The 26,291-nt window shown below is 42.0% G+C and overlaps 1 protein-coding gene across 4 annotated transcripts; it reads left to right on the forward strand.

Moving 5' to 3' along the window:
• LOC135490798 (adiponectin receptor protein-like) lies at positions 1–24,422 on the forward strand. 4 transcript variants are annotated; one of them, XM_064776303.1, is made up of 8 exons: positions 1–147; positions 9,673–9,930; positions 10,931–10,987; positions 13,895–14,159; positions 17,956–18,136; positions 18,870–19,057; positions 20,166–20,359; positions 20,600–24,422. In XM_064776303.1, the coding sequence occupies exons 2-8, from the start codon at positions 9,751–9,753 to the stop codon at positions 20,723–20,725; spliced, it is 1,191 nt and encodes a 396-aa protein (XP_064632373.1). In that variant the 5' UTR covers positions 1–147; positions 9,673–9,750; the 3' UTR covers positions 20,726–24,422. The 4 variants fall into 4 exon arrangements, with proteins under 4 accessions (XP_064632373.1, XP_064632375.1, XP_064632374.1 ...); XM_064776304.1 differs by lacking the exon at positions 1–147 and adding an exon at positions 3,821–3,936; XM_064776305.1 differs by lacking the exon at positions 10,931–10,987.
• The last annotated feature ends 1,869 nt before the right edge of the window (positions 24,423–26,291 follow it).

Raw genomic sequence — 26,291 nt, forward strand, 5'->3', positions numbered from 1 at the left:
TGCTGCGTATATCGCATCAACAATCCAGATTCATCCCATTTTCTCAGAAAAAGCTGCGTATTTTAACACAAAAATAAACCCGATTTTCACTCAAATCTCGTTTATCGCGGAGGGCAGATTGTTGCCGAAATACGCATGCTTCCAGAGGTGAGTTGTGTGGTTCAAACTGCGCTCGAAACGATGAATTTTTAGTGACCAAAACTATTGTGCCACTGCCAACTCATCTCATTCTCAATCATATACTCGTCACATGCATCATGATCATCAAACTGTAATTGAACGTTTCATAATTTTATTGGGATGTTCGTGATGATGCATTCTTTGTTACAGTAAGGTAATTGAATTAGGTGTGTATATTTCATTCAAGTCATGAAGTCATTTTTCATACCTCGAGTTGGATACCCTTGTCCCTTAATGTTTGTAGTTATTTGTACGATGAAATTGAAAAGAAGGCATGAATGATGATCAAGTCATTGTTTGTTCCACCACATACTGACATAGGCCTATAGACGAAGCCATGTTCAAGTCATTGTTTGTACCACAATCCAGTCATTGATACAGATAGTAGAACAAAGACGAAGTCACAGTCAAGTCATTCTTCATACCACAAAGCCATGTTCAAGTCATTGTTCATACTGGCCACAAGACAAAGATGAAGCCGAGATCTAGTCATTTACCACGAAGACGGAGCCTTGATCAAGTCATTGTTCAAACAACGTAGATGGAGCCTCAGCCTTGATCAAGTCATTGTTCATACAACGTAGATGGAGCCTTCAAGTGATCAAGTCATTGTTCATACAATGTAGACGGAGCCTTGATCAAGTCATTGTTCATACAACGTAGATGGAGCCTTCAGTTGATCAAGTCATTGTTCATATAATGTCGACGGAGCCTTGTTCCAGCATCGCCAATTGTGGTTCTGATTAAAAAGTTCCCAAAAACATACGAATGAATTCATTCTAGGTTTTTAGCTCACCTCTTAGCAGAGGTGAGCTTATCCCATACCGTGGCGTCCGTCGTCCGTCGTCGTCGTCGTCGTCCGTCGTCCGTTAGCAGGGCACGTTTCGTAACTGTTAGAGCTATTGAGTTGAAACTTGGTACACATGTACCCTTATGTAATGACACCTTGGAGACCAAGTTTCGGTCCGATTCGTTTCATGGTTTGGCCACCAGGGGGCCAAACGTTAAAAGTGAAAATATGCAATATCTCCCTTAATAGTAGTCGGGAAATTTTGAAAAAAATATGGTAGGTACTTCTAGCAAAGGTGCATCATATATCCTCCGGGTTTTTGATTTGACCTCCTTTTCAAGGTCACAGAGGTCAAATGGTGTAAATTGGCCGTTAGGATGTAACGATGGCACGTTTCTAAACTGCAATGACTATTGATACCAAATTTGGTACACATTTACCCCTTAGTCAGGTGATCTCAGGGACCAAAGTTTGGTCCAATATGATTCACCACTTGACCACCAGGGGGCAAAATCCAAAAACCTTAAAAATGTGATTATTCCTTAACTTCTTGCCCGATTGCCACCAATTTGATATCATGGGTACATCTAACCACCATACAGTATATGTCACACAGGTTTTTAATTTGACCTTCTTGTCAAGGTCACAGAGGTCAAATGGCATAAATTCGCCGTCAGGCCGTAACTATGGCACGTTTCTTAACTGCAATGACTATTGATCACAAATTAAGTACACATGTACCCCTTGGTCAGGTGATCTCAGGTACCGAAGTTTGGTGCGATCTGATTTGCCGTTTGGCCTCCAGGGAGGGGGCCAAATCCTAAATTCTTCAAAATGCCATTATTCCTAGTAATGACTTGCCCGATTGGCACCAATTTTATATCATAGGTACATCTAATTCTAACAACCATTCAATGTGTCACCCGGGTCTTCTTTGATTTGACCTACTTTTCAAGGTCACAGAGGTCGAATGTACTGTAAATTGGCCATTTTGGGGAAATTGTAATTGCTTGGACCTACATCAAACCTAACACTACATGACACAATACCATGCTCTTTATCCATCTTTCCTCCACATGAGGTGAGCACAATGGCCCTGGCCATTTCATTCAGTTAGCTTCCGATAGACTGATCCGGTAATATTGAACCTTCATAAAGTTGAACCTAAATCTGACAATGATTAGCAAGGTTAATAGACATATGATTAGCAAGGTTGATAGATAGATGATTGGCAAGGTTGATAGTGTCTATCCTAGGCCTAATTTATATACGTGTACATGTAGAGAGTATTATAACACTTATTACAGCAATCGTTCCATCGCAATGAAATTGTACTCTTTCTTCTATTATCATTATAGGCCTATATTTGTGTGGCAGAACTCTGCTCTCAGTATGAGGCCTAGTTACCTGTACATTGTAATTGCTCTGAACACACCACATGTTCTCTCTGGTGTTCTGGACAAGTTCCAACTCGCCCAGCTAATGCCAGAACTGCTGCAGTCAGTTTTCTCCACAAGGCCATTGGACAGGGCCGCTGGCGTCATAACCTACCACATTGGCAGCATACCTGGCAGTGGCACCAGGCCTACCTTGGAAGCAGCCACCCTACCTTCCTTGCCCTAGACTTTGTAAAGGGCTTCTGATGGGCCTGACCGTACCATAAATTGCTGGCCACCCTACCAGTACCAGTACCTTGTGTTGCACAATGGCAAAACTGTTTGAATATCAAGGACAAGGGTATCACCGTACCTTGAGAAAACCCTGTGGAGAACAGGTGAAGTGTAGCGAATTGGTGTAGCGAGATCATTGTATGCATGCCTGAGGTAACCAGCTTCGCTCTCTGTGTACCATTTTGTGGCATCTGTAGGTCAACTAACTTTTGCATCTTGAGTTGTTTCATTTGCATTAAACTGGAGTGGATTTCTCAAATTTATTGGTGAAAAAAACAAGCTGTGGCGGGATTAAAACTGACTTGAGGTGTATGTTTTCAGGGCAAGTGAAATGCCCTTTCAGTTTGGAATGACCAAGTTGTTAGTTCACTTTTCTGTGAACAGAGGGCACTACCATATATAGAGTTTGTCAACTGAGCAGTTCATGGTTTCATGCTTTGTAGAGCTGTGTACTACATGCGCGTTTTAAAGCAGAGCCTGCTATACTAACTGGAAGAACATTCCAATGGCCCAATTCGCTGTTGTATAGGGTGGACAAGTGTACATATTAATGCCGACGGGGTATAGCCCGTTGAAAAAATAGTCGATTTGCATTGAAATACCCCACCCTTCGTAACAATAGAATGTGACCAATGGATTCTACTTGAGGGCTCGTTTGTACACTGTAGATGGCTGCAGCTGATGAGAGAGAGCAGTACACAGGAGATGCACAGCGACTAACTTTGTAAAATACGAATTGACTGTTGACCTAAAATATTACATAAAACGATGGCATGGCTTGATATATTTAAATGAAACATATTATTGAATCTGGAGCATTGTGATTTGGAAATTCCCCGCAGGGTGTCGTGTTCAAAGTGAAACTATGTTGCCGCATTTTTTCGTATGCCGGCACATGATTGCAAATAAAATGGTGTATCTGGAGTTGTTAATTGGGAATTCCCCACTAGGTAATTTCATGTCATCATCTTCGAGTTCAAAGTCCAGTAAAATGTGAATGACTGACACTATGCACCTAGTACAACAGGCCACAGGAGTCCAAAGTCCAGTATCGTGTTTGAGTTGATATAGGTAGAACATGTGAAAGGCTATCAGTGTCTGATAACTTATCTAAACCAGCTGTCGAGTGGGAAATCTTTACGTGATTGTTACATCTTGTGTGTGGCTACATCGTGAGAGTACAGGCTCTGATTGATTGCTGTTGGGTTTGATTATTTCTGTTGTTTGATATTTACTGGAGATGCTTTCAAATTGAATTTCTTCTCGTTTGAAGACTAAGGACTGAATGTAGCGTAGGTAAGTTTATAGTGACATCACGACAATGACGTGGGTTTGATGTTGAGTGGGGACAACTTCAACCTTACGAAAAATAAGCTTGCCACCAGAACGTAGGTTGATTGAGTGGTGAACACTGATGTACAGTGTAACCTCCCTTAGCGGATACTTCTCTATTAAGGACAACCCCTCTATTAAGGACACTACTTGTGGTCCCAAAGTGGTTGTTTCCATTCAATTTGACCTCTCTAATGAGGACACCTCTCTGTTAAGGACAGTACTTGTCAGTCCAGAGGGTGTCCTTTAATAGAGAGGTTCTACTGTAGTTCTTTTTACTTATGTATTCCAATTCAATATAGAGGGGCTACTGAGTCGAGGAGGTTTGGGGACAGACAGATGTCCCTCTTGAACCATTCATCTTTGCCTGTCTTTGCACATTGTCCACTGAACACCTCACCTTTAACATCAATGGGCTGGCGGGTTATGCTGGCTTCACACTGCCATTTTTAAAACTGGCCCAGCTGTGGTATGGGAAACACTGAGCTAAGTACAGGACTGATTTCTACTATGTTTAGCCTGCCTTTCTGTTGGCTAAGTTCAAAAGTTCAGTCCTGTTCATTAGAGAAAACTAGCACTGGGTCTAGGAGAAGTCATTGGGGGTCTGGAGGTGAACATTGGTGAGCATTGCATTGTACATGTGCTAATCTTTGTTGACCTCCAACAGTCGTGGTCAGTGTTGTGCAGTGAGAACTATTTTGCAGAATACATTATTAGGCATTCAGAATGGTACGGTAATCATTCGAATTTGCACAATGCTGATGGCTAGCCCTGTGCAGTAAATGTAGTGTTCAAGAAGTTCGTGCAACAAAGACTTCGTTGAAATCGGGAAGTGTACCGGGTAAGTTTCTGAATGAAAGACATGATCAATCAGAATTTAATTGGTGTTGAAACATGAATGATGAATCATGTCTTAATATTGAAAGTTAGTATAAATTACACTGTTCAACATATACATAGTTTCTAAAGGTGCTTGTAGACGTAAGCCCTTTGGTGGATATAGGCCAATCTATTGATTTATTTACAACATGAATCTTAAGCATGTGATAGCCAGAAATAGTCTTTCATCATATCACCGTCCATAATCCAATCCGAGTCAGTAGGTGAGTAAAGTCGTGATTAAAACTTGAGAGTCTAGTCTGTCAGTGGTATACTTGGTAATCATAACTTGGGACACTCTCATTACAAAACATGAAGAGGTCCGCTGTTTGATCCATACAAACATCATTAAGATGAAAATGAGCTGTTGGGCTTGCGGTTTTGTGAGTTGATTAAAAAAACTCACACAAACACATGGCTAGTCCAGGTTCGATTTTCACACTTGTCAACTTGCCTTGGACGATCAATCTGACGGACAATTCAGTAAAGCAGTTGCCCTTTGGACAAGTAAAAATTCGTGAGTTTTGATACAATATCTATTGCAGGGCAACTGTCCAATTGTAAGGGACAACCCGACTCGTGAAGCATTTGCCCTTCTGGCAAATGTGTAGAAAACCTCATAATCCACCGCTGCCTGTCAAATCACGCAGGTAGTTTTCTTTGATAAACAAATAGTATTTGTCAGTGCTTGCTAACCCACAAGTGTGCTGCCAAGAAGCAAATTTAAAAACATGCGTTGGAGAGGAGAAGATGATGCCCCATCGACCCGTTTTGTATTTCCCTGCAAAATCTCTTCCCCATTGACCTGAAACATATTAAATCTGATCCCAAACTTATGTAGTTGGGATCCAAGTCATTGGTATTTCCACTAAAGTTTGTAGTTGGAGAAATTGTAAATGGTGCGCGACCTGTCTCTTTATTACCATCACCCCCTCTATACCCTATTGACCTGACATATTGACCTGATAATCAACGATGGCATCCATCCAATTCGATTCAGCAATGATTTCCCTCCAGTATTATATAAGTGTATACTTTAGGCAATGTTCGGTCCATTTGTTGGCAGTTGCCATGGTTTTTGTATCGATTTTTGGACAATTTTGCTATTGTTCATTGTTGTTGGACAATTACTGCTGATGAGTTGTATCATTCCCTATGTGTTAACTATCAGGAAGTAAAACTATTTACAAGTGAAATTGACTTCTGTCCACTGATACGACACTGCAAATTGTGTGATCCGTATCCCGAGTGTTTTGACCTCGTCAGGGCTGTTCAAAAACAAAATTTGTGACCCGCTCTACCAAAACTAGGCGCTTGTCGCATCTGAACTTGACAGGTTGATACGGACTTGTTGTTCATTTCCCTCTTGTAGACCATGTGACTTGTTGTTCATTTCCCTATTGTAGACCTTTTGTGAAATGTGACCAAATCAGTTTGTATAATAGATTTCACAAAAGGTCTACAATAGGGAAATGAACAACAAGTCCGTATCAACCTGTCAAGTTCAGATGCGATAAGCGCCTAGTTTTGGTAGAGCGAGTCACATTTTCGAAGAAGTATTTTTGAAGTATTTTTTTTTTAGGAATCATTATTAAGACCTCCCTGAGTCATTTAAACCTCATACAAATGCACCCTGAAAACTAAAAATCACTTCTTAAGTGCGTTTAAACCTGTAAAACTGTGAAAATATTTAGTTATCAGACAGCAGAATAAATACATCAGCATGAAAAACGCCAGTAGGTCTGACGCAAGACAACGTCAGGAAAGCAGTCTCTGCACTGAAACTTGAATTAAAGTGAGTAATCTGGGACCAAGTATAGAGAAATGTAAATTGAAACTTTTTGAAATGATGCTGTACCAAAGCCAGGGGGTCCTTGTTCAGTATTGACGGACGCATTGACCTTTTCTCCATCATTCTTGTGTTATACAACATTCAACATGTTCAAATTCAAGGCAGGTGGCGCGAACTTCATTCGAAAATATCATTAGAATTTTGAGTTTCTGTCATGTTATTCACACACGAACTAGCAACGTGATGGGTGTGACTCTCATCGCGTCGTCATCCTATACATATAAAACTACAACCTTGATGCTGCCTGCAGCTTTGATTTTGAATCACAGCTCGAGATGAGTGTATTGTGTGTCCTACATACAATGTAAATCCACCTGCTGTTCTGACAAATCTGTCGTAAAATGAATTTGTTTGATTTCTGCCACATCTATGAATTTGGCACCAGAATTTAAATTCTGTAGAATTCTGTAATCCGGCAGGGATTTTATTTATCAAAGAAATCTTTATTGGCAATTCGACATATACATGTATATAGGGGAGTTTTCCATTTTATTTCTCTTGAAATCAGACACTGATGTTTATATTGGCAAGGATCATATTTCAAAAGTGGCTATGTTATGATACAGTAAACCTCTCTCTTAAGATCACTCTCGGGACTGACAAGTACTGTCCTTTATAGAGAGGTGTCCAGTTTACAGAGGTTAAATTGAATTAAAGTGAATAATCTGGGACCAAATCCAGTATCCTTAATAGGGTGTCCTTAATAGAGAGGTGTCCGCTGTATGATGCCGGAGGGCTTTGATGGCTTCGCCTGTGGAAGTGATGGTGCACACCCAGTATTGATCCTGGGGTCAATATGTCTCTATATAGGGGAATTGATCGGAATAGCCAGGGCTTCGATAAGGTTGAAATAGTCATTGCTTCAATTATTGGAAGTGTAAACTGGACATGAAATTTTGTGGTCATTTCCATATACCAGAGTGACGTAGTGTGATTGTCTATTTAGGGCGTGAATCCATATCCTCGTTTTGACTCTCCTGTCGCTGCCGGCCCGATATAGCGTGTGACGTAATAATAATGATAATAATGAACACTTGTATAGGGCAGCGGTAGCGCAGTGGAAGAGAGTCGGCCTCATGATCAGGAGGTCGTGGGTTCGACTCCCGGCTGAGTCACTGCTTAGTACCCCAACTGGTCGAGTTCAAGTGAGCACCTTCTGGTTGCTCCTTGAAACCCCTGATTGATTTCTGTGGAGACCGGGGTAATAATATGATATCCCAAAGCGCTTTGAGCGAGAACTATAGTGTCACGTAATTGCGCTATATAAAAGACTCATTATATATAGTGCCTTTCGTAGGCCTGATCAAGGTGCTGATGGTACCCCACCTAACCCCACCAAATTGATCCTGAACCAGCCAAATCTCAGGGGAAATTTTGAAACCTTTAGTGTTTTCAGGGCACTTGGAGGCAATGAACTGGCATTATTTCTAAATTTAGCACTCAGATGACTGGAAAGTGCATAAATTTCCAAACCCTGACCTCCCTCATTTCAAAAGTCAGACAATTAGTCTTCTTTCCTGTTTTCCCCAATCATGAATTTTTTCGATAACCGCCGCTGATCTGCAAGTCCAATAGGTCAATACATGACAAGGGACCTTTACGCTACAGACCCAATCAAAACAGCAGTTGGCAATGGCAATAGAATGTCATGAAGCCTTGACCTGATTGATGTAGAAAGCAATGTTACCAGTTCAATTCAGATGAGTTTTGTGACGTCATTTATTGCGTACGGCAGCTGACTGACATTTGTAGGCCTATTGTCATTATTTGCTGGTGACTGTAACAGCTGATGGCTGAGGTCACAACATGTATTACTGCCTTTATGCTTAGAAGAATCTCTCTATGATGGACACCCTTGTGACTGACAACTGCTGTCCTTAACAGAGATGTGTCCTGATTGCAGAGGTCAAATTGACTTGAAGCTGGCCAATTCTGGGTCAGACTTGTGTCCTGCTTTACTGACTGACAGATGTGTTAGCTTAGTTAGGGAGGTTCCACTATTGAACTACTGTATTGTACGAGAATGTCCTTGCTAAAGTACATCCCCTAATCCATTGCTGAAACGGGTTGAAAAAAGTGCTTGTCTGTGATTAGTCCCCATACACATATGATGGATGAGACCTATCAGCTAACGGTTCAGTCAACAGATTTGTCATTCCCTGTTATGCTCATAATTGTTGCAAAGATAGGGATTGACCATAAGTATCACCATTTTGGCTTGAAGTTTTAATCTGAAGAAATTAAAACTCCTTCAAAATTAAGTGAATCACTGAATGTCCATTTAAAACCTGGGGTGCTGTTCGCTGGGAGTCGAAGAACTGACTCCCACCCTTGAAATTGACACTCACTTCATTTTGAAGATTTCTAATTGTTGAAGTATTTCAAGTCGTAGCCAAAATGGTGGTACCTATAGTTGCGCGTACACCACGAAATATTGGTGGACCAATTGCACGTACACCACCAAATTGCCACGACAAATTTGTTCGGCAATCCATTGCCGGTACAAATTGCCGGGCGAATTTGTCCCATCAAGCTTGATGGTCCAAATTCGCCCGGCTTGTTAAAAGCTCGGCTTTGTCGTGGTGTACGAGCTAATGGATCGGTAATTAGCTAGTTAGATGGTTCGGCGACAGGCAGCGCTTTCGAAATGGCGCTTTCTGCTTATTATTTGCGCGCCATGTGTTGCCGGATTTTATAACTAGCTGCAGCGCTGGTGTACACGCTTGGTGGATTTTCGATGGTGCGGCATTGGTTTGTGAACCAAGATTGGTGGTCCATTTTCAGGTGGTGTACGCGCGGCTTATGGTCAGCCCTTAATCCAACCAGGTTATGATTGGGACGTTGTACACTTTGTATTAAAAACTTATCACTTTATTTGTACTTTGACTTTGAGAGAACTTGAAAAGGCAGCAAACCGAGCTCCTTGAGTAATGTCGTAATGTAATTGCATTTCTTCTCTCTCTCTTCAGATTAACCATCAACAAAAGTCGAACCAACCTTGAATAAAACAACGACACTCAATAACTTTCGAAGCAGACTGATATTAGATGGCAAGTCAGGTTGACGTGCAGGCCCCCTCGACGAGTGGCGGCTCTGCATCGGCAAAAAGTGCCAAAGGGACCGCGGAGGAGATTTTCAAGATCGGCGATGTCTATCAGAATCCCGACAATGAGGTGCTGAACCATGATGGGATCGCCAAAGCAGAGTCGGAACACATGCTTCAGAAGGTGAGAACGATGAATTGAAATTGTCGGATGCTGATATTTGGTTTATCATCATTAAATTAACTCTTTCGCTACCAGACCCGGTATTTACCGGGTCCGTGCAATGCGTACATGTACTTTTGGCCCGGAGTTATCCGTACTGCCAAATATCCCCATGGTCTATCATTCACCACAGTCCCTATAAGTTTTTGGTTGACACATGAAAAAACAAGATGACAGCGCTGCACTTGATTCGATGTAGACCACATACCTAAGTTTGGCCAGCTATTTTCAACGAAAGTTTTCCTCGGCCAAGTTTGGATCCAGCCCACCTGGTCTTTACCAGGTGTGGGCGAGGGGTACCATACACTTCCAAAACCCTGCGGTGCGGTAGCGAAACAGTTAATGGCAAATCCAGAGTTGAGAGTATCATCTATACTTGAATTTTCATGGTGATGGATTATCTTTTGTAACCTCTTGAATGTGGTGTAAACAAATTTCTGGCAAACTGTAATTTGAAACGATGTTGTTCAAATGATGTATGTTGATCTCTTAAAACAATAGGTTCGTTAATCTAGATAGATGGAGCTTTTGCTAATCTTTCAAGGGAATTTGAAGTTTGATGAGAACTTGTGCAGTTTTAAATTAATGGTATAATCAATATTTGTAGAATTTAAAACAATTGGGGCCAATCGTTTTGACATACTGGAAGTGAATAGAAAACATTTTGCTGATTTAGAAATCTGAATGAAATGGCAGTGGTAAGATGGCTGTTCGGCCCCTCCATATTTTACCTAGAGATGTTATTGGTCAAATAGAAGGCAACACCATTCCCATTTTGTCAAGCATGCGACTGAATAAAGCATGAATTTGTAAACAATTCGAGTTTTCCATGAAAGGATGGGGCATTTGAAACTGTTGTCACACTCACAGTGCCAGTTTCCATTTTGTCCTTGATTTCAAAAGATTCGTGTTGCCACCGATTTTTTTGACTAATGACGTCCGCTGGGTTTTATAATTACAGAATACTGGTATATCAGCTGAAGAATTGGATTTTCAGCTCAAGCATAGGATTCTGAGGGTAAATGTCATCAAAAAGGCCATGCTGAATTCATTTTGTGTTGCTGTATGGTGGTTGCCGACGTTCTCATTTCATGAAATATTTAACACGCCCTTCTACCTGAGCCTTGGCACGCTGGTATGATGAATCGTGGACATGATTTTCACTCATAACGAAAACTAACAATCGTCCTCACTCACTTTCAAACAACCATTCAGCACTTAAAACCCCTTTACAAAGTTTCTGTGTGGCACATAGCATGATTAAATTTGCACATGGCGCACCATTTTGCACAGTGTGTACCCTCAACAAATCCAAGGCTTTCGGATATGTTCAGAAATTTTTGACACGCTTTGCTCTGTTGATGCAAAGTGGTGCATTGCAGCACGGGAACTTCGTCCAACAGACAATGCTTTGAGTAATTGTGGGTGAAGATCGGATCCAAAATTCGCACCGATACGTTTCAAGGTAGAAGGACTTATATGGGTTATGGATGTCTTCATTTGCTGCCATTTTGACGAAAAGTAACTCGCGTGTCAGCAGAGCGACTCACATCCGCGTTGCCGTTGTTACGCTGACACGTGTGTCAAAATGGCGCCCAGTACTGATGCTCCGTACCCTGATTGCATGCGTCGAGAACCACCATAGTGTTACTACGCCCAAGCTAGTTTTGCTTTTGTACAAAACATTCATTCTTTCATCTTCTGTGAGCACAAAATGTTCATCTCCATCTCAGAATATTTTGAAAATGAGCTAACATTTTCAAAAGGAAAATATTTTTAGGCATGTAATTTCGTCCCTGGTCTCCCTGTATGAAATGGGCTGCCTTGGGGGTCTGTACAACAATATATCCCCCCCCCCCCCCCCACACCACACCCCGATTGTTAGAGCATGAACGGAATGCCAAGTCGATGCAGCAATAAACTAAAATTGTAATTAGAATGAAGGCATCTCTCGATGCTGGACTTATAGTAATAACAAAGTCTAATTTTTTGGAGATACACTGTATGCATTGAAAATATTAGTTTCTGGCTTGACTGATATTCTGATTTCGGATGCTGCATTGAATTGCGATAAAAATCCATGCGCATCTCCAGGTAAGCGGCACTGGTGAAAAAAATCACGCCGGATTCATTACTGCATCAACATCGGGGAGGGAGTATCTATGGGTTGTGAGTCAAGTTTACTTCTGATCAGCTCCTAGTGTGTTCCAAACTAGGTTTTGAATTGCTGCTTGCAGAACTGTGATGTATCCCTTCTGACTCGGCAGGATTTTCGTTTTGCTGTTAAGTCTAATGAAGATGCTCATTCATGTTGACTCCCGATTGGTGCAGAAGTTTACTTCTGAAAGGTCCATAGCTTGTTTCAAACTAAGTTTTGATTTGCTAAGTTGTGCTTGCAGTTGCGCCTTATATGTTCTGAATCTGCAGGATTTTCGATTTGGTATTTGAAAAACTGGATGAAAGTACTCATTATTGTTGACTCCTGAGTTGTGCAGAAGTGTTCTTCTGATTGGTTCAAAGTGTGCTTCAGACTAGCTTTTGATTTGCCGCTTGCAGTTGTGTCGTATCCATCCTGATTCGGCAGGGTTTCTGGCTCATAAACTCGTGCAAATTTGCTTTTGCCTGACTTGGAGTGACTATTGATTAGAAAGATCCATTTATAATTACGTTAGAATAGCAATTGTATTCTACACATATTTCCAATGACGTCGAGGCGTCCTGGCCGTATTATCGAGTTTCCTGACGCGGGGGAAACTTTGAGTGTGGCGTTGAGGAGGCGGAGTGATGGGAGCTGTTTTCAAAACTTATTGATGTTGGGAGTTGCTGCACGTTGCATGCATGGATTTCCGACATTACGTCCGCAGTTATTATAGCTGTAGTGTGTAGATGATTTGGTTTGACGTTGTGGTATTTCTGTCGTTTAGTGAAACTTTTGTGTTGACGAGTACGGGAAATGGGATTAAGTGCGCCGTGATGTTTCAAATGTGCTGCTGTTATCATGAAAACATCGTCCTTGGTGCTGCGTGAAATTTATGCAAAGAAAATGTAAATTTTAGTTGCAAATTGTCGAAAAAGCAACATTCTGTGCGGAATTGAGTTAGAATTTGCTCATTAGTGTGTCATACTGATTAATGTTTGTTACTGGAAAGAAAATCAAGGAGCTATGCAACCAGTGTTTCAAAGTTAGAACTCGGGATAAAAATCAACTTGTGATTCATCAATGTGCTGATAGTTTTCTATGCAGACGTTGCCTTGTAATGTAAACAGTGCCTTATTCAACAGATCTCGGATGCAATCTTAGGGAAATTAATCAAAGTTGGAACCAAATTTTACAAAAGTTTAATCACTGAAGTGCCTTTTCGACATTCCAAAATTTAACCTCTCAGGAATAATCGCTCGTTACGCCATTCTCTTTTAAAATGGATGAAGCAGCTTGGCTTTCATTTTTGAAATCGCTGGAAGAGGTGCATGTACAGCGCAAGGCTGAGACGCCATGCACCTGCGATTGTAACACCGAGTTTTTGGACTCATTCTCGGACAATCCCCCACCAGTACAATCTTGTGATAGGGACGTCAAATGTTCTTCAGACCAACGTGAGATCTCAGAATTGGGTTCGTCTTCTGATCGGGCCGGGGATCCGTACCTGGGGTGTTCTTCTCAGTCTAAAGCCAACTGTGATTGTGATTGTGCGTGTCATAGAATTGAAGAGAATGCAAGGTTGTGTCAAGTAAGTTGACGAACTTGTGCTATCAAGAAAAGTAGGGGTGTTTTGCTGTAAATTGTAACTGTAACAGGGGTATAATTGTACCATCCTACTTTATAATGTGTTCATTCTTTCAAAAAAAGTATCGGTGTTTTGCTGTGACGGTAACATGGGTATAAAAAGTGTCAAAATTAATGTTGTCATTTTCCGTGTCCTTTCAGAAGCCAGAGACAGAGGATGAAATGGACCGGGCGCACGAGATCTTATCTGTGGCGCACAAGGCGGCGGAGACCGCCGAGGAGTTCGTGCGCCATGTCTGGAATAAGGGCTGGCGCGTCTGCCATCACGAGAATCTACCCAAGTGGTTAAGAGACAATGAATTCCTTACGAAAGGTCATCGACCTGAGCTCAATTCATATTGCGACTGTTTCAAATCGATATTTCGTATTCACACAGAGACTGGGAATATATGGACACATTTGCTTGGTAAGTTGAGCTAGCCTCTGTCACCCAGCCTTCCATTCGGCTGTTGGTGTTGGGTTGGTAAAGCTAGCCTCTGTCGCCCAGCCTTCCATGCACTGCTGTTAGTGTTGGGTCGGTAAAGCTAGCCTCTGTCGCCCAGCCTTCCATGCACTGCTGTAAGTGTTGGGTTGGTAAAGCTAGCCTCTGTCACCCAGCCTTCCATGCACTGCTGTAAGTGTTGGGTTGGTAAAGCTAGCCTCTGTCACCCAGCCTTCCATGCACTGCTGTAAGTGTTGGGTTGGTAAAGCTAGCCTCTGTCGCCCAGCCTTCCATGCACTGCACAACCATTGGCAAGAACTTGAAATCCTAAGGTAATCAGAACTCCTCAAAATGAAGTGAAGGCCCATGTAAACTTGGGAGGCTGTTCTATAGAAAACAAAGAACAGACTCCCACCCTTGAAATTGGCATTTACTTCATTTTAAAGGAGTAAATAGCTTTAAGATTTCAAGTTCTAGTCAAAATGGTAGTGCCTATAGTCAACCCTTAAAAGTTAGTAGTATACACCTTTCCAGACATGGGGCGCTGGGTGTCCGAAATATGTCACAAGGGGAAACTAGGCCTTATGGTGGAGGGACAAAGGAGATAGTCATGGTTGACCAACACTCTTGAATGCCTTTAATGACGGACAAGGGGGAAAAAGTTAGTTCCAATGCAAGCCACCAATTTTGGGAAGCATGTATAGCGTTGAGTTTTGCATATCCCAGCTGTCAGTGTCTCCCTCGGCCGTTTTTGTTTGCCTAACAAACTTGAGTTTTCTGCAGATGAAAAGTTCGTAATCAATACCAGTGAGATTCATTGTAAAGATCGGAACAGTGTATTGTCACTGGCTTCAATTTCATTCAAGTGCTTTGCAATTACTGTATCGTATTGTCTGACGTTCCAGCAAAATTAGCTATCCACCATGCGAGTTGTTTGTCTCTGTGATTTTAATTTCATCACAAAATGTGCTAGACAATAGGTCCATGATGTACCGACTTAAACTAAGACTTTACAATGGGTAATGTGGATAATACAATGGGTAATATTTATAAAGACTAGTAAATGCTTTTACTACAGTTTTCTACAGAGATGGCTAGTGTAAATGTACATGAAGTTTAAAGTAAAAGCATTTACTAGTCTTTTATAAATATCAGCCAGTGACTGCGGTCTCATCAATTAGGAATTAGTTGCTATACATTTTGGACGTCATGTAATTATTTCTTTGAATTGAACGTCCTCCACGGCATAGGACCTTGCTTGAAATAACCTAGTTGAATGTTTGCCTGTAGTGCCTCTGACAAGATTGTCCGATACCAAGATTTGCTACCAAATTAATTGCTGTACATACTAATTAGGCAGCGGTGAAGATATTAGATTTGGAACAAGACCAATGTACTCTTGGGACCAAGTCAGAATATACGCAGATGTTGCGCTGTGTGGCGGGCTGTTGAACCTGGTAATCATCCTAACATCAGGGATGCATCTGGAGACAACCAAATGTTGGAGTTGGTTTGTCTAAAGGCATGTAACCCGGAGCCTCTGGAGGTACAGGGGAAACCTCCTACCAACTTGCTGCACGATTTGAGAGTCATGAAGATATTGGATTTGGAAATGAACCAATGTACTCCAGGGGCCAAGACAGAATATACACCAGATATTGCGCTGTGTGGTGCCTTGTCTCTTGTGGTAATCACCCAAACATCAGGGACGCATCTGGAGACAATGAAGTGTTGGAGTTGGTTTGTCTTAAGGCCAGGGCATGTATTGTAACCCTTTGCAGCAGAAGCCTCTGGAGGGGTGGTAAAGATATTGGATTTGGAACAGAACCTAGGGACTCTAGTACTCTAGGGACTATGTCAGAATGTACCACAGAATGCTGGGCTTGTTGTCTGAAGGTATTGGGCTTGGTTTCTCTGAAGGTATATGTGACCCTCTTGCTCCAGAAGACCCTTGGGGTACCAAAGGAAACCTCCTACCAACTTGCTGCACATTTTGAGTAGTCATGAAGATATTGGAATTGGAACCGAACCAATGTACTCCAGGAACTGTGTCAGAATATAACCAAACGTTAAGCTTGGTTTGTCTGAAGACAAATGTGAGCCTTTTGTCGCAGAAGCCTTTGATACATCAACTGATTTGCGTGAACATTCTACTGATACCAGTACTGTGTTGACAGGTTTAAGCCTGTTTAGAGCCAATAGAGACGTCCTTTATACATACGCCATAGGTAATCATATGTCTATTGTGCAGCTGCAGTCAACCACCATATAAAGTTATCAACATCGACACAGTATTTACAGTCAGTCAGTGCGAAACTTTTTCTACCATTTACATTGAAATGTGACCACTGTGTTGTCACAGTAGCAATCATGAAACAATCAAATATCAAATGTCAACATCATATCTGCACTTTTGTGTTGGTGGGCAAAGTTATACAATGTATGTTGTTGTTTCATTATTTCTGCCCTGCGGCAGTTTGATTCTGATGAGGTGCCATCATGTGATTCTCTGGTTCGAGTTCTGTTCCACCCTAATTTTCTGTAGGGGATAAAACGACTACAGTGGAACCTCTCTATTACAGACACTGTCTGGACGGACAAGTGATGTCCTTAATATAGAGGTGTCCTCATAAGAGAGGTGTCCTCATAAGAGAGGTGTCCTCATAAGAGAAGTGTCCTCATAAGTGAGGTGTCCTCATAAGAGGTGTCCTCATAAGAGGTGTCCTCATAAGAGGTGTCCTCATAAGAGGTGTCCTCATAAGAGAGGTAAAATTGAATGGAAACGGTTGATTTGGGACCAAAACTAGTGTCCCAAATGGAGAGGTTGCCCTTATTAGAGAGGTGTCCTCTGAGGGAGGTATCACTGTAGTATCATCTAACATTCATGTATGTCTGAACAGGCGGGTCAAAAACTGACCGATATTGGGGAAAATGGCCACGAAAAGACTTAGGTTGGGCTTTATTTGACGATTTATTTTGAAAAGGGCTACAGACAACCGATGGGAGAGGTTTTGAAGATTTTAATCAATACTAGAGGTTCGCGATTATGTGCATGGGGTGTACATGTAGTAATATACCTATTGCATACATCTGTACAAACAGTACTGCAACCACAAAAATATTGACATTTCAGTTCAGATGTACTTGTGTGTGTGTGTCTGAGGTTTCTTGTTTACATCCAGCTGAAGTGATCCTGTTGGCCACTGCTTTGAGGTCAGTGGTTGAAGAGATTCACAAAAATATGTCGCGATAAAATGTGAAAACTGATTACTGAAATGTTTTAGATGCGAATTAACAAGGTTGCATAAAATGTATTCTAAAACGCCTTCGTTGTAATTCAATATCGTTTTCTATGTATTCTACACTGTGCCTTGTTTTGGCTGCAGCGGCTTTGGGTGTGCAGCCATTAGTGCTTCGGTTGGTACAAAATATGGACGCGGTCAAAAAGCAGTTGAAATGACATTTCCTTGTTAATTTCTTCCAAGTGCTTTTCAGGGGTAGTTAAGGAGTATCTACCAAGTATGCTTTGTAACTGCGAACAAAACAGTAGGCTGGAACGTCGCCACTAATTGGTTTAAGAAGTGTAATTTATCATCATGTTGACATAGCTATGTTGCATGTCGCAGTGACAAAAATCACTTGTGTGCAGACCACTTTAGGCCTCTCTGTGTATGTGTTTGGCAACAAAAGTCGCAAACGCCTGCAACAAAACAATAAAAAGAGTTTTGCGAGTCAAATCAGACTTTCTAGACTAAATTCTTTTTCCGATTTCTCTTTGCAGGTTTTGTTGCATTTTTGAGTGTAGCCATTTACTTTCTGACGCGACCATCCATTGAGATCCAATGGCAAGACAAGGCCGTATTCTCGGCATTCTTCGCCGGAGCCATCCTGTGTCTTGGCTTTTCATGGATCTTTCATACGGTGTACTGCCATTCGGAGCACGTCGGGAAACTATTCAATAAGTAAGTTTCAACTACAGTAAAACCTCTCTATTGAGGACATCTTGGGACTGACATATGTTGTCCTCATTAGAGAGGTGTCCTGATTACAGAGGTCAATTTGAATAGAAATGGCAGGTAAGGGACCACAACCAGTGGCCTTATTAGAGAGGGCGATGGTATCATTCGAGAAAAGGTACTGGTGGGCAGTAAGCAGCCGGTTAGAGATACATTTGTATATAGACAAAAATCAGTGGCCAGATATTGGCTGGTTAGGATCTAAAGGCTGAATCAGGCACAGAGAAATGGGTGGGTGATCGAATAATATAACAAACCACAAAATTGAGATCACAAAGTTTAAAGTGATACTATGATCCGATTTACAACTTTGCGGAAATACGTCCGTTTTTAATTGTTGATCACAAATGTAAAGCTCAAATTTTCCATTTTTGATTAGATTTATTATAAAATCGCTGAATGTAAACCACCGCGACCGCGAAAATATTGTTGTGACGTCATCAACGAAAACGGCATCGAAGCGAGCCGTCCGGGCGGGATTAAACCATCAATTTCTAGAAAATGTGCATTTCGATTCGAAAACCCCACCGATTTATGAGAAAGTGACGTAGTCATTTGTCAAAAACAGCTAAAACATTATATGGTGAAATTTGACACGAGTTACCCTTTAAACAGGTGTGAAAAACGTATTGTTAGAATTGTTTGTCAGCCCCTGCAACTCTCTCGCGTTTTCTTCCAGGTTGGACTATTGTGGCATTGCCCTCCTCACAATGGGATCTTTCGTACCATGGCTTTACTACAGTTTCTACTGCCGTATCGAACCGAAGATTGCCTACCTGGTTCTCATCTTTGTCCTCGGTAGCACTTGCATCATCGTTTCCTTGTGGGACAAGTTCAGTGAGCCTCGTTTCCGAGGTTTAAGAGCTGGTAAGTTCAACAAGTTAGAAATCGAAATCGAAAAATCTGTTAGTCCCTAGCCTGGGACTAGTGACTTTGATAGCCGGGCTAGCCTACCATCAGGCAAACTATAAGGACTTACTGAAAGACTTTAGCTGCGCTTACACCACGAAATATTGGTGGACCAATTGCACTTACACCACCACATTGCCGCGACAAATTGGTTCGGCAATCCATTGCCGATACAAATTGCCGAGCAAATTTGTCCCACCAAGCTTGATGGTCCAAATTCGCCCGGCTTGTTAAAAGCTCGGCTTTGTCGTGGTGTAAGCGCAAATGGATCGGCAATTAGCTAGTTAGATGGTTCGGCTCCAGGCGGCGCTTTCGAAATGGCGCTTCTGCCAAGGCTTTCCACGTTCTGCTTATTGTTTGCGCGCCATCTGTAGCCGGATTTTATAACTAGCTGCAGCGCTGGTGTAAGCGCTTGGTGGATTTTCGATGGTGCGGCATTGGTTCCCGAACCAAGATTGGTGGTCCATTTTCAGGTGGTGTAAGTGCGGCTATAGTCCCGAATTTGAGATTCACAGCTTGGGACTTGTCAACTTGAAAATGATTTTTCCACCCCTGACTGAACACAATGTGGTGTTATGTACTGTTTAATTCAAATATCGAAAAGTTCATCATAATGACGTGCCGTGTTTTGCATTTTGCATGGGGAAGATACTGTGGAGCTGCTGTTTAGCCGGTTGAAGGGTGCCTCTACAAAAGGCCTTTATTAAGTTTTATAGGCCTTTGTGAAATAGAGGCCTACAAGCGCCTCTACAAAAGGCCTATATAGGCCTATGTGAAACGGAGCCGCCGAAACCAGCTAATAAGCACCAACACAGTATATATACTGCAAAAGTCGCCATTTTTTTGGAGTGTTCGTGGTCAGAGTGAAGCTCTGAATTGATTTAAACAATGGGGCGTGAGGTAAAGATTCATATGAGGTAGATTTAGTGGTGAAAAATTGTGAAATCGGTGCGGTATGAAAATTTTCATCATCTTGGTGCAAACTGGAGTTATAGTTTTACGGAGTTCGCCATGGCTCTACTGTATTCAATTCAGTGTTTTTGCAACTCGACCGTTTCCATTTCAGGCGTCTTCATTGGTCTCGGTCTAAGCGGCGTCATCCCGGCGATCCATTACATCATCACTGATGGATTCTGGGAGGCGATCAACTTTGCCGCGCTCGGCTGGCTAGTCCTGATGGCTGTCCTCTACATTGTAGGCGCCCTCATCTACGCCATGAGAATTCCCGAGAGAATGTTCCCGGGAAAATGTGATATCTGGGTAGGTAGAAATAACAGAAGCAAATCCTTTATAGCTGTGAAAAAATATAGTAAGGTTTTTGATTAAACCACCTCATCATAGTTCTTGTTGCAGTGATGCAGGTGTTTACTAAGGATCAGACATTTTTGGATTTCCGCCTCCTCTCCTTGAATGGGTTAAACTTGACTTTTATCCACAGCGCTTTCGTTATTTTATTCCGCTGAATAAACCGCTAATATCTTTCGTACCTCGTCTTTTCAGTTTCAAAGTCATCAGATTTTCCATATGTTTGTAGTCGCTGCGGCATTTGTCCATTACCATGGAATCTCCGAGATTGCAAACTATCGACTAACGAATGGGGATTGTATAGAGACGGAAACCGCTTAAATGAACAAAGAATCTGGATAATAATTGAAAAGAATCTTGAAGATAATTGACTAACTGTGCAACAACAATGAGAAGATTGAGACGGATACTTGCCTAACTCTTCAACAATGCAAAGACTGGAATTAGTTGCCTAACTGTGAAACAAAGCAAGGCTTGGAATATATTTGCCTAACTGTGAAAGACGGCGTTGCCTAACTGTGAGATGATTGGCTGCACTAAATCTCTGTCGTGTGTTCCTATATCTCCCAGCAGAAGTGACCATTTGTTGTAACACTCTCAATGTCAGTTTACTGGTACAAACTTGTATATCTGATTGAATTGTTTATGAAATTTTTTAGTAGTCATTTGAAAATTCGTAGCTGATAAAACTGTATGAATTGAAATCAATGGCTGGACCAAGTCAAACGTTTCAGTGGAATATTTTTCTCGACGGGTATTATAGGCTGTTTGTTTATTCTTTATCCGCAACATTTCCGGCTCTGGAGAGCAAACAACTGGTCAGATTTCTTTGAAGTTTAATTTTTACTGATCTGAGCTTTGCGAGAAAACATAATTTTTTGGATTCAGCATTGTCGGTGCAGAAATACCTCGGTTGATATAAATTTTAAAAAGGTTAAGTCAGGTTTTGATTTTTTGGGAAAATGGAAATGGCGGCTATCTGTGCCTGTTAAAGACATTTTCTGTTCCACTGAAACGATTGACCTTGCCGAAATTGTACAAAATTAGTAATAAGTATCAAGGATATAGCTACCGGTATATACTTTGTGTACAAAGTCAAATGATAATTGATATTGCATATTAAGGGCTGGATCCTCTACTTAACTTAGGTAATATTGACTGTCAAGTCGTGGTATGATTCTCAAATATGCTGAAGTGCTGAGTCGGCATTTATATCGGTGACGATTATCCTTTTTGAAGTCTGGTGGTCGTATTTTAGAACTTGATTGTCGCTGTTTTGGACCATCAGTTTGGTGATAAAAGAATGATTGGCCAATCTCTTGCTCACTTCATTCAGGCCTCTAAAAGGCCTCTAGTTACCCCGAATTCACTCTGTTTAATTAATTTGTGTGCCGAAAATAGGGTGCACCGAAAAAGATGTGGTTGAAGTTACAACAAAAAATTAGGGATTTCTGACCCCTCTGAATCTTTTCTGGACATGAGAATGGTCCGATCTGCTCCTAAATGCCTCTTAATCAACTCACAAGTCCAACTAGTTGTATAATCATGCAAAGAAAAGACACATTTTTTACGTAAAGATGGATGTTTGACGCAAATGTAGGGTTTGTCAATGATAAGATTCCGAGGGGTCAGAATTCACCACTACAGTAGAACCTCTCTATTAAGGACATCCTCTGGACTGACAAGTGCTGTCCTTAACAGAGAGGTGCCCTCATTAGAGAGGTCAAATTGAATGGAAACAACCACTTTGGGACCACAAGTAGTGTCGTTAATAGAGGGGTTGTCCTTAATAGAGAGGTGTCCGCTAAGGGAGGTTCCACTGTATTTCCTTTGTTGAGTGTAATTGAGAGGCCTGGCGTTTGAAAAGCTGCATGGCACGGCATTGTAACATAATTCATGTTGTGTTGTAAGCTTGTCAGGGGAAGGGGGGAAGCTATTAGGCCCGCTTGTATATCACTTGTCCCGAGACTCATCAGGGTTTGTTCGAAACCGTCTCCTACTATCATCTAGTCACGCTTTGACTTCAGGGAATGGGGGGCGTAGTTGTTGGTGTTTTTGTTGTGCGCGAGGTGTGCTATTTGTTATTCTTTGGCCAGAATTGTACAATGCCTGTGTAAGTTAAAAAGCGCTACAGATATACATCAGAAAATGTACACAAACTGTGGGTACATGCTCAGTTCATTTTCTGTCGGATCCAAAACTGCTTTCTGTCAGGATCTCTGCAGGTATTCTTACGTGATGGCTGCAAGTTTTTTCAAGGATTTCTCAATTCTTTTCGAAAGGACACTCAGTCGTACAATCATTTGGCATGGAATCCCAACGAGTTGAGGTTGGGGATAGTTTGACATCGCTGAACTTATTCAACTAAAAATTTGCAGAAAAATCGTCATCAGCCGTTTGACGCTACACGTTTTCGTTATTTTGGGAAATGGACGTTTTCTCTTCAACAACAATTGTACAGACAGCAAACTTTGGGTACTGTGGTGTTGGGTTTTTAAAAAAACAATTTTGTAGACTTGAACTTGGTTGTTTATACACATCTTATATAGTTTTTTCTGCATTGGTACAATCTTGCTGGGATGACTAGCTTGATTTACGGTTTTCTACAACATCGTTCAGTGTACTTGTAACATTTTAAGAGAGGTGAAGATGACTGGAGGCGTCTTCAGGTAAAGAAAGGCCTACATATCATTCACGCGGAGTGTTTAAGACAATCAGTCTGTAGTAAAAAAGATTGATGATTCAACAATTTTTGGGGTTGGGTTTGGGACTTTTCCATCAATCTTGTGTTGCTTCAGGTAAGCTTGTAGGTAGTTACGTCGATGTATTTGTGTACCGTTGTCTATTTCCTGATAATAAAGTATTCCATGCAGCTAAAGTATTATTTATTCAATAGGGCGTCTTACTGTGAATTTAATGTTTCAGAAAATTTCAAATATTTGAAAAATTTCAAATATTGAAAAAAAATTGTAATTTTTTTTGACGCTCAGTATAGCATGGTAAGGCTTAAGTGTGGTTTCTCTGAGTTATTTGTGTTTCATGTAACCTTAGCCAGGAGATGATGTACATTTCACTGTGTAAAATATGCTGGTAAATCTGTTATTCCACTCTTCATCTGTAGATATAGCATAATTTCCTTCATACATATTTCACTAGGATATTTATTGAGTTTCAGCGTCATGAGCAGTGTGCATAATGCTGCATTCATTGTGAACCCTATTCCCACGACTCAGGGGTCGATGCTGCATGGGGGTCAAAACCTGGTCAAGCAGGGTTTTTTCTACTGTTCGAATCCCTATTGTTTAGAAAATCTAATGCAAAATTAACTACAAAAACACTTGCTACTTTGATATCCGATGAAGTAGTTTTGACATATAGAGTAGAACCTCTCTATAAAGGACACCCTCAAGACTGACAAGTACTGTCCTTAATAGAGAGGTGCCCTGATTAGGAAGGTCAGTTTGATTGGAACTACCTCATTTGGGAGCAAAACTCATGTCCTCAAAAGAGAGGCTGTCCTTACTTATAGAGGTGTTTGCTGAGGGAGGTTCCACTGTAATTTCTCCTTTCATGTACAGTGGAACCTCCCTTAGTGGACACCTCTCTATTAAGGACAGCCTCTCTATTAGGGACACTAATTTTGGTCCCAACTTGGTTGTTTCCATTCAATTTGACCTCTCTAATCACGACACCTCTCTATTAAGGACAGCACTTGTCAGTCCCGATGTTGTCCCTGATAGAGAGGTTCTACTGCTGGTATAATTATGTAAGCAACCATTCCTACATGAAAATGTCCTTGATGGATTTGATAAATAATCTTTCAATCGATGACATCTTTTTCCCCCAGGTTCCTCAGCATCTTAAATGATATGTTGGGTATTGTGAATCATATAGACCTTTAAGAATAAGAAGACTTATGATATCGTACAGTTTAAAAAATGAAGGACCGTGAGATATAAAATCATGTACAGTGTATCACTTGGTGTCAGTCAAAATGAGAAAATAAACCTTTCTTCACAAAAAAACATGTCTTGTGTCTTTCTCTTCAACTTTCAGTGAAAACATACAACATAGAGTTTTCACTGTTTACAAGGATTGTGTATCAAACTTTGTTGTCAGTGGATGTGGCAGTGGAAAATATGTCGTTGTCAAATTGTCACCCGTTTAATTTATGATTTGGGACAATCAAGTTACTGCTATTCCAAGACCGATGCCCTCCTCACCTCTGATCCATTGGCCAAGTTACAGACCTCAAAATCATTCATGAGCTGTAAATTCTATTTAATGGCATGAAGTCATGCTGAAATAATGTGATGCTGACCCATGTCAGTGTTGTGCTGTCCCTAATGTGACAAGGTTGTCCTCACCATGTTATCCTTGTGCTGTGTTCTGTAAGGCCAGGTTGTGATAATGGTTCCATTGAGAACAGGCAGGTCCGGATTAGCCTGGTTGTGATATTGTCTCAAATATGTTCCTGTGATGGTCTCCAGTGTGTTCTTGCAATGGTATCAAGTGTGTTTTCGTTATGGTCTTCGGAGTGTTCCTGTGGTGGTCTCCAGTGTGTTCTTGTGATGGTCTCCGATATGTTCTCGTTATGGTCTTTCGAGTGTTCTTGTGATGGTCTCCGGTGCAGGAGAGCGAGTGCCGACTTGGTCCCGTTGTTGAAATCGTTCCATGCGGCGGCGATCTTTGCTTGGTTGCTTCGATACTGCTTTCGTTGCCTCCGTTTGAGCTTCTTATCGGACACCAGTCGCACCTGTATGTTCACCAGATTGGCCTGTTCCGCCAGAAGTCGCACCATCAGGTAGAAGGACAGGTTTCCCCAACTGGCGTGGCGATTGAGGGCTCCATGCCACCCCTCAACGTCGTTGTTGGTCCTGACGGGCTGCATGAAGACGCTCCAGGTAGCTGGCTTCAGTAGGTGGCAATCGATCCACTGGCGGGGAATGTACGTGGTAAGGCGTTACAATGAGTCGGTCTTTGCTTTCTGTTCCAGGCGGGCGAAGATTGGCGGGATGAACTCGGCTGGCAGATACGGCAGAGCGAGAAGCTGGCGGCAGATCTTGTGCGTCGCATTGTCGTTCTTGTAGGCTGGTGCCAAACCAATGTCCTGTATCTTTCGCCAGATGCACTGGGCCCAATGGAACGCGCATCCCCGTATCTTGACGTTTCCGAAGACGGCCCGAATGGCGTTCCACGCTGCCTTCTCGAAATCGAGGACGACTTCCTTGACACGTTGCGTTACGGTCAGGTCTTTGATGACTCGTAGAACTCGACGGTAGTCTTTCTTTCGTCGCCCGAACATCAATACGAAGACAAAGGGCACCTGTTTGATGTGTTCGCTCCTAACGAATGCGTTGATAGACATCAGCTGGGTGAAAGGGACGTTCACAACCTTGAAAGTGCCGTCCGTATACCACGTCTTAGCTCTGGAGAGTAGGCGCAACATCTTTCTGTGGCAAACTCGAGGTGGCGTTTACTCCCGACATGTACATCTCTTCTTAGGAAGTCATCTGGGATGTGCGAGTAGTCAATCTCGAAATCCAGGTCATGTGGCTCGGCTGGTCTCATCTTCTGTCAGTGATAGTTTGCGGCTCTGGCGAGGTCAACTGGCTTCGGCAGGGCTTCAAGTGGCTGGGAGGTGTCCTGGATCCCTTCATCGAGCATAACTTTATTCACGATCTCGGCGGCTGAGGTGAAAATCTCACGTGCGGCAGTCTTCTTACTTGAGCGGATACTGACGTAGCCAGGGCGGCCCCGAGTTTCCCTGGATGGATGTGCGCCTGGCTACCACGGGTGAAACTTGCGCCTTTCTGGAGGACCGTCGCCTTGCACCACATCGTCTTGTTTCTGACGCTACAGGTCCACGTCCGGTTGCCGTTGGCCC

Source organism: Lineus longissimus, chromosome 7 (assembly GCF_910592395.1).
Source record: "Lineus longissimus chromosome 7, tnLinLong1.2, whole genome shotgun sequence".
Classification (NCBI taxonomy): Eukaryota; Metazoa; Nemertea; class Pilidiophora; order Heteronemertea; family Lineidae; genus Lineus; species Lineus longissimus.

What these genes read in the sequence shown, in the direction of transcription:
- LOC135490798 (XM_064776302.1), top strand. Translation starts at nt 13,389, where the DNA reads ATGGATGAAGCAGCTTGGCTTTCATTTTTGAAATCGCTGGAAGAGGTG. An exon ending in TTTCCGAGGTTTAAGAGCTG is followed by an intron (nt 19,058 to 20,165) that starts GTAAGTTCAACA and finishes TTTCCATTTCAG; the next exon opens with GCGTCTTCATTGGTCTCGGT. An exon ending in CGGGAAAATGTGATATCTGG is followed by an intron (nt 20,360 to 20,599) that starts GTAGGTAGAAAT and finishes TCGTCTTTTCAG; the next exon opens with TTTCAAAGTCATCAGATTTT.